General features: G+C 43.2%; 1 protein-coding gene across 1 annotated transcript in view; it reads left to right on the forward strand.

Annotated features, from left to right (window-relative positions):
* Window positions 1–6,372: 6,372 nt before the first annotated feature.
* LOC120360103 (protocadherin alpha-C2) overlaps window positions 6,373–12,286 on the forward strand; it is a 196,793-nt gene continuing 190,879 nt past the window's right edge. Inside the window, exon 1 of the mRNA XM_074380556.1 lies at window positions 6,373–9,428. Within this exon, the coding sequence (XP_074236657.1) occupies window positions 7,035–9,428 (2,394 nt within the window). The 5' untranslated portion in view covers window positions 6,373–7,034. The remainder of the gene's footprint in view (window positions 9,429–12,286) is intronic.

The raw sequence follows: 12,286 nt of genomic DNA on the forward strand, positions 1-12,286 counted from the left end.
GGCTTGAGCCACCGCACCTGGCCCTTTTTAGTTTTCTTTCTAACAGGCCTCTCTACTGCAGGACTGCTGGAGGTCCACTCCAGGCCCTGATTGCCTGGGAATCACCCACAGGGGCTGCAGAACAGCAAGGATTGCTGCCTGCTCCTTCCTCTGGTAGCTTCCTCCCAGGAGGGTACCTGCCAGATGTCAACCAGAGCTCTCCTGTATGAGGCGACTCTTCGGATATACAGGGGTCAGTCAAGGAACCGCTTGAGGAGGCAGGCTGTCCTTTGTCAGAGCTCAAGTGCTATGCTGGGAGCTCCGTTGCTCCCTTCAGAGCTGCTGGGAAGTGACGTTTAAGTCTGCTGCAACTGATCCTTTTCCCAGGTGCTCTGTTCTGGGAAGGTGTGGCTTTATTTATAAGTCCCTGACAGGCTGCTTCCTTTTTTCAGAGATTCCCTGCCCATGAAGGAGGGAGTCTAGTCACAGTCTGCCTGCAGAGGCATTGTTGAGCTGCCCCAGGCTCCCTGCAGCTGCTGTGTAAATTTTTTTGTGCTTTTGTTTACACAAGTAAGGTTAGAGCTGCCTTGGTAATGGCGGACGCCCCTCCCCTGATGGAGTTTGAACATCCAAGGTCCAGCTCGAACTGCTATGCTGGTTGTGAAAATCACAAGCCCATGGGATTCAGTTTGCTGGTCTCTGTGAGGGTGGGACCCCTGGAGCCAGATTACCTGGCTCCCTGCCTTCCGCCCTCTTTCTCTCACGGGTATGGACGACTCTGTCTCACAGGCGCTCCAGGACCCAGTCAAAACGGCTGCTCAGATTTGTGCTGGGCACTGTCAGCACTGGCTGAATTGGCTGCCCGGATTTGCCCTGGAAACCCGTGGTGCCTGTTGGCAGGCAGATATCTCCTGGTCTATGGGCTTCAGAGGCCACGGGAGCAGCACAGCATCCGAGCTAGAGCTCCAGAGTGGCTGGAAACGTTTCCAATGGCCTCCATTGGGTAGGACGGAGGGCCCTCCGGCCCATTGCACTTCCCAGGTGAGGTAGCACTCTACCCTGGCTTGGTTTGCCCTCCTTAGGCTACACCCACTCTCCAACCAGTTCCATTGAGATGAACCTGATACCTCAGTTGAAAACGTGGAGATTACTCGCCTTGTGCTTCCCTCTCACTGGGAAGTGCACTCTGGAGCTGTTCCTATTTGGCCATCTTGTCAAAAGTGCTCCCCCTCCATCATCCCCTGCCCCGCCCCACTTTTTTTTTTTTTTTTTTTTGGAGACATTGTCTTGCTTTGTCACCCAGGCTAGAGTGCAGTGGTACAGTGTCAGCTCACTGCAGACTTGATCTGTCAGGCTCAAGTGATTTTTCCACCTCAGCCTCCTAAGGAGCTGGGAGTGCAGGTGCATGCCACCATATCTGGCTAATTTTGTTTATTTTTTGTAGCAACAGGTCTTAATATGTTGCCCAGGTCAGTCTTGAACTCTTGGGCTCAAGCAATTCTCTTACTTTGGCCCCCCAAAGTGTTGGAATTACAAGCGTGAGCCTCAGCACCTAGCCCAAGATTTTTTCTTTGTCATTTATTTTCAAAAGTTTGCCTGTTGTATGTCTTGGTGTGGAGTCTCTGGAGTTCACTCACCTCCCTATATTGTTTATCAAATCTGGAAACGTTTTAGCCCTTTTTGGAATTATTTTCAGCCTTGTCTTCTTTGCCTTTTCTTTCAGTACTCCATTGACATGAATACTGGAGCTTTTGTTATATTCCCACATGTCCCTGAGGTACTGTTCTTTTTTATTCTTTTAGTCTATTTTGTTGCTGTTTTTCAAATTGGCTAATATTTATTTATTTATTTGTTATGTTTTTAGAGACTGGTTCATGCTCTGTTGTCCTGGCTGGAGTGTAGTGGCATGATCATAGTTCACCATACCCTTGAACTCCTGGGCTTAAGCAATCCTCCCACCTTCGCCTCCTGAAGTGCTGTGATTACAGGTGTGAGTCACTGTGCTCTGCCCAGATTCAGTAATTTCTGTTTTTCTTTTAGTTTCCTTAATCTCCTTTTTGACCACTCCATTCTTCTATTTGGGTTTTTATTTTGGTTATTGTACTTTTTTTTCCTGAAATTTTCATTTCATTCTTTTCATCATCTATTTCTTTGCTGAGACTTTCTATTTCATTGCCGAGGGTTTCTATTTTTTTGTTTGTTTGTTTCAAGCATATTTGCAGTTGTTCATTGAAGCATTTTCTCGATGACTCCTTTAAAATTTTTATCAGAGAATTCTAATAGCTCTTTCATCTAATTGTTGACATCTGTATGTTATTTTTAAATTTTATTTTCTTGGTCATTGGTTCAATGAGCAATTTCTTTATATTGAAACTTGAACATTTTTATATCATGTTTTGAGACTCTGGAGCTTACTTATTCTGTTTTAGCTAGTTTCTCTTGATACTGCTTTATCAGAGAGGTCTTGGGCACTACCTCATTAGTGTCACTTGAAGATAAAGTTCAAGTTTCCTGTAGACCTACATTGACAAATACATGGACATGAGGTGGGGTAGAAGTTTTGGCTCCACATGTGTTCTCCACAGAACATAGAGAGATGCCCTTGTTATCACATGGTGAAAGGTCTTGGCTCTCCACTAAACCTCCTCTAACATCATCTGGATATTTGTCCTCTTAAAATGTCATGTTGAATTGTGATGCCTAACATTGGAGATGAGGCTATCGGGAGGTGTTTGGGTCACAGAGGTGCATCTCTCATGAATGACTTGGTGCTATTCTTGGGGTAGTGGGTGAGTTCCCACCCTAAGTTTACACAAGATCTAGTTATTTAAAAGAGTGTGATATTGCCTTCCTTTTCTTCTTGATCTCTCTAATCATGTGATATGCTGGTCTTCCCTTTGTGTTCATCCATGATTGGCAGCTTCCTGAGGCCCTTACCAGAAGCAGATACCAGCACCTTGCTTCCTGCACAGCATGCAGAACCTTGAGGCAAATAAACCTCTTTTCTTTGTAGATTACCCAGTCTCAGGTATTTCTCTACAGCAATACAAAATGAACTAATACAGAAAATTGGTACCAAAGACTGGGGTGTTGCTATAAAGATATCTGAAGGTGTGGAAGTAGCTTTGGAGCTGGGTAACGGGCTGAGATCGGAAGAATTTGGAGGTCTTAGAAGACAGGAAGATGAGGGAAAGTTTGGAACTTCTTAGAGACTTGTTAAGTGGTTGTGACAAAAATGCTAATAGAAATATGGATAGTGAAGACCAGGCTGATGAGTTCTCAGATGGAAATGAGGAATTTCTTGGGAACTGGAGCAAAGTTCACTCTTATTATGCCGTAGTAAAGAACTTGACTGCACTGTGTCAATGTCCTGGGGATTTGTGGAAGGTTGAACTTAGGTATGTGATGACCTAGGATATCTGATGGAAGAAATTTCTAAACAGAGAAGCATTCAAGTTATGGCATGGCTGCTTCTAACAACCTATGATTAGATGTGGGAGCAAATAAATGACTTAAAGTTGGAACTTATATTTAAAAGTGAAGTGAAGTGTAAAAATTTGGAACAGTCACAACCTGGCCATGTAGTAAGAGAAGGAAAAAGCATTTTCAGGAAATAGATTCAAGAGGGCTGCAGAGAAACCATTTGCCATGGAGATTACGATGACTAAAAGGGAGCTGAGTGCTAATACCTAAGATAATGGGGAAAAGGCATCCAAGCCATTTCAGAAACCTTCCAGAGAGCCCCTCTCATAACAGATCCAGAGACCTGGGAGGTAAGAATGATTTTGAGGACCAGTCCCAAGGCCCTGCTGGCATGTGAAGCCTTGGGACACTGCTCCCAAGATCCTGACTGTTCTGGCTCCAGCTGGACCTTAAAGGGCTACAGGTATAGCTCTGGCCACTGCTTTGGACAGTGCAGGCCATCATAAGCTTTGGTGGCTTCCACATGGTGTTAAGCCTGTAGACACACAGAATGCAACTGTGAAGGAGGCTTGGCAGCTTCCACCTAGATTTCAGAGGGTCTATCAGAAAGCCTGCATGCCTAGCCAGAAGACTGCCACAGGGTGGAGCTCCCACAAAGAACTCCTGCTAGAGCAGTTCCTGGAGTAAATGTGGGGTTGGAGCTCTCCCACTGAGTTTTCACCAGCATACTTTCTAATGGAGCTGTGGGAAGGGGACCACCATCCTCTAGATCCAAGAATGATCTGAGAATGCCACCAGCAGCTTGCACCCTGAGCCTGGAGAAGCTGCAGGGATTCAGTTCCAAGCCATGGTATCATCAATGGGGTTGCATCCTACAAAGCCATGGGGATGGGGCTGCCCAAGACCTTAGGAGTCTGCTCTGTGCACCAGTATGCCCTGGGTACAGGACATGGAGTCAATAATTATTTTAGAGCTTTAAGATTTAATGTCTGCCCTGTGTGGTTTCACTTGGGTGGGGCTGTTCCTTTCTTGTGACTATTTTCTTCCTTTTAGAATGGGAATGTTTACCCAATGCAATGCTGTACCATCATTGTATCTTGGAAGTAAATGCCTTTTTAAAAAAAAATCTTATAGGTTTATAGGTAGAAAGAACTTGCCTTGAGTCTCAGATGGGACTTAGGACTTTTGATTGAGTTGATGCTGGAACAAGTGAAGACTTTCGGGGAACTATTGATAAGGAATAATTGGATTATGCAATGTAAGAAGATCATGAGATATAGAGAGCTAGGGGTGGAATGATACGATTTGGATATTTGGCTCCTCCTAATCTCATGTTGAAATGTGATCCCCAATATTGGAGGTGGACCTAGTTGCGGTGTTGGTGTCATTGGGGTGGATCCCTCATGAATCGCTGGTGCTTGGTAATGAGTGAGTTCCCATTCCGTGAGTTCACATGAGATCTGTTTTTTTTTTTTTTTTTTTTTCTTTCGGAGTGTGGCACCTCCTCCCTCTCTCTCTCTCTTACCATGTGATATGTGGCTCCCCCTTTGCTTTCAGTTGTGATTAAAAGCTTCCTGAGGCCCTCACCAAAAGCAGATGCTGGCACTATGCTTCTTATACAGCCTAGAGAACTATGAGCCAAATAAACCTCTTTTCTTTATAGATTACCCAGCCTCAGGTATTCCCTTATAGCAATGCAAAATTGACTAATGCACCACTCCAGCAGAGAGGGAGAAGTGGCACCATGTTATTTTCTGCATGGGGTACTAGTCTGGGTTGCCTACATGGCCTCCTCTGGTACCACAACTGTGGAGCTTGTCAGCACTTGAGGAAATGAAAGTCTCAGTTTCATATTTTGGCCTGATCTGATACCACCCGAAGTATTGGGGTTCCTCATAACAGCTTTGTAAGAGTGTAAATCTAGATTTCCCACTCAACTTTTGCTGGTGGGGCTGCAGTTTTTTTCTGTGGTGATTACCTGGAGTAAATGATTATCTAGGAGTTTTTCTTTTTTTCTTTTTTTTTTTTTTTTTTGGTCTTCCTAGGCTGCCTATTTCCCAGTCCTTTGTCTTGAGAACATGCTTTTTTTTTTTTTTCTATTTGCATTAGTATCCAGTGATGTTTCTGGGTTGTTGGCTTCTGCTACAAGTCTGGAATAGATATGGCAAAAACCCAGAGAGTTCACCACTATGTCATTCTTCAAAATTTCTACACATTAAAGTACTTTGCACTTTCAAATGTTGACAATGTTCTCTAAATCTGCTAACCTTTAGAATGTTTCCAAGTTCAAAATTTGCTTCATTTTTGGACTAAGAGAATTCATGTATCTTATATTGCTGTATCTTTTGTAATAAAGTAATTTCTACATTGAACTACTGTTAAAATATATAAACTGCTTGTTAAAAAATAAAATAGCTCCATGTTTTATCTATATTTTAATTATCAAATAAACAAGGATTTAGGCCTTCTGATTATGAAGACATACTGGATTAAATAATACTTATTCATATTAATATTCTTAAATATTCTTATACTTAAAATAGAAACATTATGGTTATTCCTTTAAATATAACTAGTGATAGCTTATTCTGATCACATTTCTTAGTCAAACTAAGATGCAGCTGTGGGATTCTGATTATAAATTGGACTGAAGTTGAAAGAGAGGCTTATTAATAGGTAGGTTATTCTCAAATTATTTTTTAAGTATATCTTTGCATTAGATTTACATTTTTCTTTTGACTGTGGACTATATTAACATTCTCAGTATGTGTCTCTGATATTGCAATTCAATATCCATATTATTTTTGTTGTAATATGACAATGTTTGTTCTTGATAAGAAAAAAGCATGGGTGAAAATTTAACATAGGAATAAAAGATCTAGTGTACACTGAATAAATTAGGAGTACTGACTTTTGGAAGTCAAAGTTGTAAGTTCAATACTTAGGTCATTATATAACAAGCAACAAAGGAAAATGTCACAAATTTCTTTATTCTAACATTTAAAGTATCAGACAAGGATGAAGTTGTTCATACCACATTAAAGGAATTTTACATGTATTCAGAAAATTTCCAAAAAAAAACCACCCAGGCCATCCTAGAATAAGGTAAATCTTAGCAGTCAAAGTACCTAATTTTAAAACTTTGACATTCAGTTGAAAATATTTATAATAAAAATATATGAGCCGATAATTCATTTTAAATAAAATGATGTAAGGAGAGGTTAAGTACATCCTAAAGTTTCTATTTCAATTGTAATATGTTTGTAATCATTACTAAAGGAAAATACCGGATTACATACTCTCCAATGAGATTTTAAAAGTCTTGGGTCTTTAAAGGATATAGAATTGAAAATGATTGCATTGAATACATTGCAGACGGGTATAGATACTGCATTTTGAAAATAAATGAATGGACCTAAAATTAACATTGGCCACATGATGTCGCTGTATACCACAGAGTCTTGTCAATAGAAAGGACATAGTGATCACTAAAAGTAAAGGAGGAAGCTCCATTTTGTCACTGCCTGAGAGAAGACCGAAACGGTGACGCGATAGATGATTGGGAATGCTAGATAAAATGGTATGATTTTGAAGTAAGGAGAGAGCAGTAAGACAGGTGTAGTCCTTTTGCAATGGTGTTTTCTAGGAGAGAAGGCCTGGGAACCCGGGATCTGCTTCTCTCGTTTCTGCTCCTCGCAGCCTGGGAGGTGGGGAGCGGCCAGCTCCACTACTCGATCCCGGAGGAAGCCAGACAAGGCACTTTCGTTGGCCGCATTGCTCAGGATCTGGGGCTGGAGCTGGCGGAGCTGGTGCCGCGCCTGTTCCGGGTGGCGTCCAAGGGCCGCGGGGACCTTCTGGGTGTAAACCTGCAGAATGGCATTTTGTTTGTGAATTCTCGGATCGATCGGGAGGAGCTGTGCGGGCGGAGCGCAGAGTGCAGCATCCACCTGGAGGTGATCGTGGACAGGCCGCTGCAGGTTTTCCATGTGGAGGTGAAGGTGAAAGATATTAACGATAATCCACCCGTCTTCAGAAGTAGAGAACAAAGAATATTCATTTCTGAATCTAGACTCCTGGATTCGCGTTTTCTGATAGAAGGAGCTGCCGATGCAGACATTGGTGCTAACGCTCTTCTAACCTACACCCTCAGCCCCAGTGATTATTTCTCTTTGGATGTGCAGGCAAGTGAGGAGCTGAGTAAATCTCTTTGGCTTGAATTGAGAAAATCTTTGGATAGAGAAGAAACACCAGAAGTTCATTTATTATTGACAGCCACTGACGGGGGCAAACCGGAGCTGCAAGGTACAGTTGAGCTGCTGATCACCGTGCTCGACGTTAATGATAACGCCCCACTATTTGACCAAGCCGTATACAGAGTCCACTTATTAGAGACTGCAGCAAATGGAACATTAGTGACCACATTAAATGCCTCTGACGCTGACGAAGGTGCAAATGGTGAAGTTGTCTTTTCCTTTGACAGTGGTATTTCTCCTGACATTCAAGAAAAATTCAAAGTTGATTCTAGCTCAGGAGAAATTAGGTTAATTGATAAACTGGATTATGAAGAAACAAAATCCTACGAAATTCAAGTAAAGGCAGCTGATAAAGGAAGTCCTCCAATGTCAAATCACTGCAAGGTTTTGGTGAAAGTGCTGGATGTAAATGATAATGCTCCAGAACTGACGGTAACTTCATTGTCTTTGCCCATCAGAGAGGACGCTCCACTTAGCACCGTCATCGCCCTCATCAGCGTGTCTGACCGTGACTCAGGTGCCAACGGGCAGGTGACCTGCTCCCTAATGCCCCATGTCCCCTTCAAGCTGGTGTCCACCTTCAAGAATTACTACTCGTTGGTGCTGAACAGCGCCCTGGACCGCGAGAGTCTCTCGGTCTATGAACTAGTGGTGACCGCGCGGGACGGGGGCTCCCCTTCGCTGTGGGCCACGGCCAGCGTGTCCGTGGAGGTGGCGGACGTGAACGACAACGCGCCGACGTTCGCGCAGCCCGAGTACACGGTGTTCGTGAAGGAGAACAACCCGCCGGGCTGCCACATCTTCACTGTGTCTGCGCGGGACGCGGACGCGCAGGAGAACGCGCTGGTGTCCTACTCGCTGGTGGAGCGGCGGGTGGGCGATCGCGCGCTGTCGAGCTACGTGTCGGTGCACGCGGAGAGCGGCAAGGTGTATGCGCTGCAGCCGCTGGACCACGAGGAGCTGGAGCTGCTGCAGTTCCAGGTGAGCGCTCATGACGCGGGCGTGCCGCCTCTGGGCAGCAACGTGACACTGCAGGTGTTCGTGCTGGACGAGAACGATAACGCGCCGGCTCTGCTGGCGCCTCGAGTGGGTGGCACTAGCAGTGCAGTCAGTGAGCTGGTGCCGCGACTGGTGGATGCAGGTCATGTGGTGGCAAAGGTGCGCGCTGTGGACGCCGACTCAGGCTACAACGCGTGGCTGTCCTATGAGCTGCAATCGGCGGCAGGTGGCGCGCGCAACCCGTTCCGCGTGGGACTGTACACGGGCGAGATCAGCACGACTCGTGTCCTGGACGAGGCTGACTTGCCGCGCCACCGCCTTCTGGTGCTGGTGAAGGACCACGGTGCGCCGGCGCTGACAGCCACGGCCACTGTGCTTGTGTCGCTGGTGGAGAGCGGCCAGGCGCCAAAGGCCTCGTCGCGGGCGTCGGTGGGTGCCGCGGGCGCAGAGGCGGAGTTGGTGGATGTCAACGTGTACTTGATCATCGCCATCTGTGTGGTGTCTAGCCTGCTGGTGCTTACGCTGCTGCTGCACACGGCGCTGCGGTGCTCAGCGCCGCCCACTGAGGGTGTGTGCGCGCCAGGCAAGCCCACTCTGGTGTGCTCCAGCGCGGTGGGGAGCTGGTCGAACTCACACCAGAGACAGCAGAGGGTGTGCACTGGCGAGGGCCCACCCAAGACGGACCTCATGGCCTTCAGCCCAGGCCTACCTCCAAGTCTTAACACGTCAGAAAGAAATGAACAACCAGAAGCAAATTTGGATCTTTCCGGTAATGTAAGTCCAACTTTCGAGCTTTGGCTTTAACTATTTTTCACATTTAACTTGTCTAATCATCATTTAAAATATCACTTTAAAAAATGTCTTCAGGGTGTTCACTAACATTGAAACAAATTGTACCAGTGAATGCAGATATTCTATTAATGGCCGTTTTGTCTTGAATGCAACTAGAAAGCAAACAAAAAAAATGTAGGGACAAATTGTCATATTTCTTGATTTAAAGGCAGGTTAAAAAAAGCTACAACACAAGGTAATGATTATATTTAACACAGGATATCAATGTAGTTAAATAACTGTCATATTCAGGGTAACTTATTATATCTTCCGGTGAAATATCAAGCCCCGTACAAACAATTCTAGGAAAAGTTATAGAAATCATTTGCCTTTCCTTTACGTGGCTAAGTTGCAAAGTGAACAATAACTGAATAGTTTTAAACAAATGTAATGTAAAATACGTTTATTCACCAGGGGCGGTGGCTCACCCCTGTATTCCTGGCACTTTGGGAGGCCAAGGCTGCAGATTGCCTGAGGTCAGGAGTTTGACACTAGCCTGGACAACATGGTGGAACCCTGTCTCAACTAAAAATACAAAAAAAATTAGCCAGGCGTGGTGGTGGGCAACTGTAATCCCACCTACTCGGGGAGGCTGAGGCAGGAGAATTACTTGAACCCCGAAGGCAGAGGTTGCAGTGAACCCAGATTGCACCACTGCACTCTAACATGGACAACAAAGTGAGATTCCATCTCAAAAACAACAATAACAACAACAACAAAAAAACGAAACAAACACACGAACAAAAAACCATATCAAACAAACAAAAAACACCATTTTATTGGATGATTTAATTTCTTTATTTTAAAAAAAACAAAAACAAAAACAAAAAACCCTCGACTTCATTATCATTGTGAACAATTTCCTGATGCCATTAACCTTGAATTCCCCTGGGTCTAGAAGGCCTAATAGTGCATGTATTTGCTATTTCCGGGATCCAGTTAGGAAACAATTATTAAGCACCTCCCATTAACTCATAAATGTTTTGAAACTCTTTTTTTTTTTTTTTTTTTTTTTTTTGAGACGGAGTCTCGCTCTTGTTACCCAGGCTGGAGTGCAATGGCGCGATCTCGGCTCACTGCAACCTCTGCCTCCTGGGTTCTGGCAATTTTCCTGCCTCAGCCTCCTGAGTAGCTGGGATTACAGGCACGCGCCACCATGCCCAGCTAATGTTTTGTATTTTTTAGTAGAGACGGGGTTTCACCATGTTGACCAGGATGGTCTCGATCCCTTGACCTTGTGATCCACCCGCCTCGGCTTCCCAAAGTGCTGGGATTACAGGCGTGAGCCACTGCACCCGGCTGAAACTTTCTACTTTTTAGCTAATTCAATCCTTCCAATGATTTTGTGAAGTGGAAACTTTAGTCACATTTTGTGGATAAAGGTGCAGAGGCTTGGAAAATCTAAGTTCAGTATTATTACTAAGTTTTCTTCAAATTTCCTAAGAATATTCAAAACTTGCTTGCTCTAATACAGTTCTTTTCCTTTCCTAAAATATTTAAGGTAGCTTACAGTGGAAGACATTTGCAAAAGCAAATTATAAAAAAATTTGCTTAAAAGCCAAAGTAAAAGATCAAGAGAAAGGTGGGAATCGTTTCAAAAATCAGGCCTAGACAAGTGCAAATCTTAATGCTTACCTTCCTGTAAGTCAATAAAAGCATAAAAAATAATAGTAAAAAGAAATTTTCTATTCCATTTCTTCAAGAGAGAAAAAATAGACTCTTTCTGCTATAAAATCGGGGAAGGTTTGATTACTGATGATTGTGTAAAGGTTGAGCAATATATTGGGCAGTATGTTTTATAGCAGTTTTGCAAAACCTGTGGAAATATACTTGATGTTGACAATATTGTATTTGCGAGTCATTCAGTCAAGGGCATAATGTTAAATTTTATTTCCTATGTTTCCTTCTGAAGTTACTTAAGTATTAAATAAATATATTTTTGTCAAACATTCAAACATACATGAATGTCCCCTTGTGAAGGCATTCTATGAGAAATTAATATAATTTGCTAGTTAGGTTTCCAGAGATTTGAGTTGATACAGTATTATCAACTTACACAGTTGCTTAGAGTATTGTAAAAAATAGGCTGTAAGCATGTTCTGTAACTTTTAATATATTATCATACTTAGGCTTTTGGCAAGAATCAGAAAAAAATAATCTTAGGATCATGTTGCCAAGAAAATGTCCCAGTTCCTCAAAATATGAGACAAACATTTCAGGATTATAAAATTGGAAAAATAGATTAGAAAATCACAAAGTAATTTCTCTTTCCAATTCACGTTATTATGTTCCCAAAGCTTTATTTGCTAAATATATATATATGTGTGTGTGTGTATATATATATATAAATATATATTACACATAAATGTATACACATTTTGTATGTATAAAAATATATATTACACATAAATGTATACACATAAATATATACATATATATATATATATATTTTTTTTTTTTTGAGATGGAGTTTTGCTCTTGTAGCCCAGGCTGGAGTACAATGGCGCGATCTTGGCTCACCGCAACCTCTGCCTCCCTGGTTCAAGCGATTCTCCTGCCTCAGCCTTCCAAGTAGCTGGGATTACAAGCATGCACCACCATGCCCAGCTAATTTTGTATTTTTAGTAGAGATGGGGTTTCTTCATGTTGATCAGGTTGGTCTCGAACTCCCGACCTCAGATGATCAGATGATCTACCTGCCTTCGCTTCCCAAAGTGCTAGGATTACAGGCTTGAGCTACCGTGCATAGCCCATTTGCTAACAATATTAATATCCAGATAGGATTGCCTTTAGATACATTC

Source organism: Saimiri boliviensis, chromosome 1 (assembly GCF_048565385.1).
Source record: "Saimiri boliviensis isolate mSaiBol1 chromosome 1, mSaiBol1.pri, whole genome shotgun sequence".
Taxonomy (NCBI): domain Eukaryota; kingdom Metazoa; phylum Chordata; class Mammalia; order Primates; family Cebidae; genus Saimiri; species Saimiri boliviensis.